General features: G+C 32.9%; 1 protein-coding gene across 1 annotated transcript; it reads left to right on the plus strand.

The window, feature by feature from the left end:
* Positions 1-1,393: 1,393 nt before the first annotated feature.
* On the plus strand, positions 1,394-1,789 carry LOC104590155 (uncharacterized). Its single transcript, XM_010248699.1, has one exon. The coding sequence runs from the start codon at positions 1,394-1,396 to the stop codon at positions 1,787-1,789; it is 396 nt and encodes a 131-aa protein (XP_010247001.1).
* The last annotated feature ends 600 nt before the right edge of the window (positions 1,790-2,389 follow it).

Here is a 2,389-nt window from a genome sequence, read left to right on the forward strand (position 1 = left end):
TTTCTTCTGTTGGATGGGCTTTGGAATCCTAATTATATTATCAGTTGATTGTAACCATACATGATAATGATTTGATTGTAGTCATATATTTTTCATCTCTTACTTCAGATGATGGATGCATCTACAAATGTTGTTTGGCATGGATTGTTTTTCTTAGCAGCTCTTTAAATGATTTTCTTCCTTCTTTGCCTCTTTGAATGAATATCATTTAAATGTTGTTTATCCATTCATATATCCCTAAATATTAAGCAGTATTGGTGATATTGTTGTAAACATCCATCTAATTTTACTATTTTATAAATACTTTAATGATTTCAAAGTTATTGATACTTTTTGGGGGTGGGTTGCTCAACAGGACATTGATTTTTTATTGTTAAATAGTAAATTTCAAATTAAATGATACTGTAGTTGCCCTTTACTTAGTATGGGGTCATTGTCTCGATAAAACATGGTAAGTCTCTTAAATTAAATAAAGAAACTACCCTAAATGTCTATTATAAATAATTAAAAAAATGAAATAATTCAAATTAAATCAAATAATTACTTGCTGAAAATTACTGGATTAAGTAAATAATAATAATAATCAATTATTTATAGAAATAATTAATAATAATAACAATTATCAAGTACTTAATTAAGTAAATAATAAAAAATGAAATAGCAATTATCAATTATCTTTAATGTTTATTCAAAGCATGCCCATAATAATTATCGAATGCAGTAATTAAACCTTAAATAAAAATCAATATTTATTAACAATCATTAAAATTGTTAAGCCAAATCATTAATGTTTATTCTTAAATGCAAAATATGAATTAACAAATCTATTATATAATAATTATACTCGGTTGGAAAAAAATGATTTTAAGTAAATATTTAAATAATTACAAACTTAGTTATTATTACTATATAACAAAAATTTAAATTAAATACTAAAATAAATTAATAATAATAAGAATGGTTAAATTAAAGTAATAAACGGTTCAAGTTGAATTTAATGACCCGTATAATTTTACGGGTTTGACATATAAGGGTCAATTTATATGGACTCGTAGACTGTATGAATGTCTTAAAAAATGGTAGTTTATAAATAGTAATAAAAAAATGGTGATAAAAATCATTAATGGGTGGGATGAGAAAAAGGGACTCATATTTGTTTTGAGGGAAAGAGGGGTATGGGATGAGAAAAAGATGGGATGCGAGATCCCAAAATCGTGGATTCGGGGTCGCACAAAAACAATGCAACCCCGGTGGGAAAACTCGAGAAAATGACCATGTCGAAGGTTCCATGCGCATTAACAACAAAGTTTATGCCTTTAACTCTTTCTTCTTCTTTTATCAGTTGAACAATCCCACTCACTACCTCTTCTTCTTCTATCTGTGTCTTTGTGTCATGGGGAACTACATCTCTTGCATGCTTGCCAACCCAGCAGAAAGACAGTCAAGAGGTGCAAAGGTGATCCTACTAAGCGGCGAAATCCAACAACTCGACGGTCATGTCAAGGCGGCAGAACTCATTTTCGAGATATCCAATTACTTCTTGGGGAATTTCCGATCACTGCAAATAGGACGGAGGTTCTCTACGCTTAGCCCCGATGAAGATTTAGAAATGGGTAACGTCTATATCATGTTTCCAATGAAGAGAGTCAATTTTGTTATCAAAGCAGCAGACATGGGAGCCTTGTTTATAAGTGCGAACAGGGCTGCCAATTGGGCTTCGAGTACTGGGGCGGTGCACATCGTGTCGAGTACTGGGGTGGTACGCATCGAGAATAAACAGAGAGGTTGAAACGAGAAGAAGAAGAAGAAGAAGAAGAGAGGTGAAAGAGAATGGGAGATGAAGGGGGTAGCCGTCGCCTCTATCGTCTCAAACGAGGAGGAAGGTGAACAGTGCCATTTTGGTCCCCTTTTACACTTTCCCATTCCATCCCACCCAAATCTTCCCACAAACCAAATGAAAGAGTCTCAATTTTTTTATTTTGATTTTTTTTTCATTTATTTGCTTATTTTCATTTGGATTTTACAAACATAGTTGGTTTTGTCCGTCATTCTCAAAGAGGGGGCTCTAGCTCAAAGCTTAGGTTTAACTATCAAAGCTCCAATTGTTCTCCAACACAAATAGGGTACAAAACTTTTCCTCTTTTAGATACATTTTTCCATAGTAAATATGTTGTCTACCACTCTCAAGTGCTTGCGCCTGCAAACATTAGAGCTCACTAGCTTATGAGGAGCTACTCATTTTCAAAGAAAAGAAATCATGCTCAATAGGACAAAAGTGTTAATTCCTCAATCCCTCTCTGGCTTTGCAAGTTTCTAGCACCCTCTCTTTTTTTTCTCATATTTTTATGATTTCTTTTTTCTTATTTTCTTTACTCCCCCTCCCCCTCCC

Source organism: Nelumbo nucifera, chromosome 1, assembly GCF_055504915.1.
Source record: "Nelumbo nucifera cultivar China Antique chromosome 1, China Antique-T2T, whole genome shotgun sequence".
Taxonomy (NCBI): Eukaryota; Viridiplantae; Streptophyta; class Magnoliopsida; order Proteales; family Nelumbonaceae; genus Nelumbo; species Nelumbo nucifera.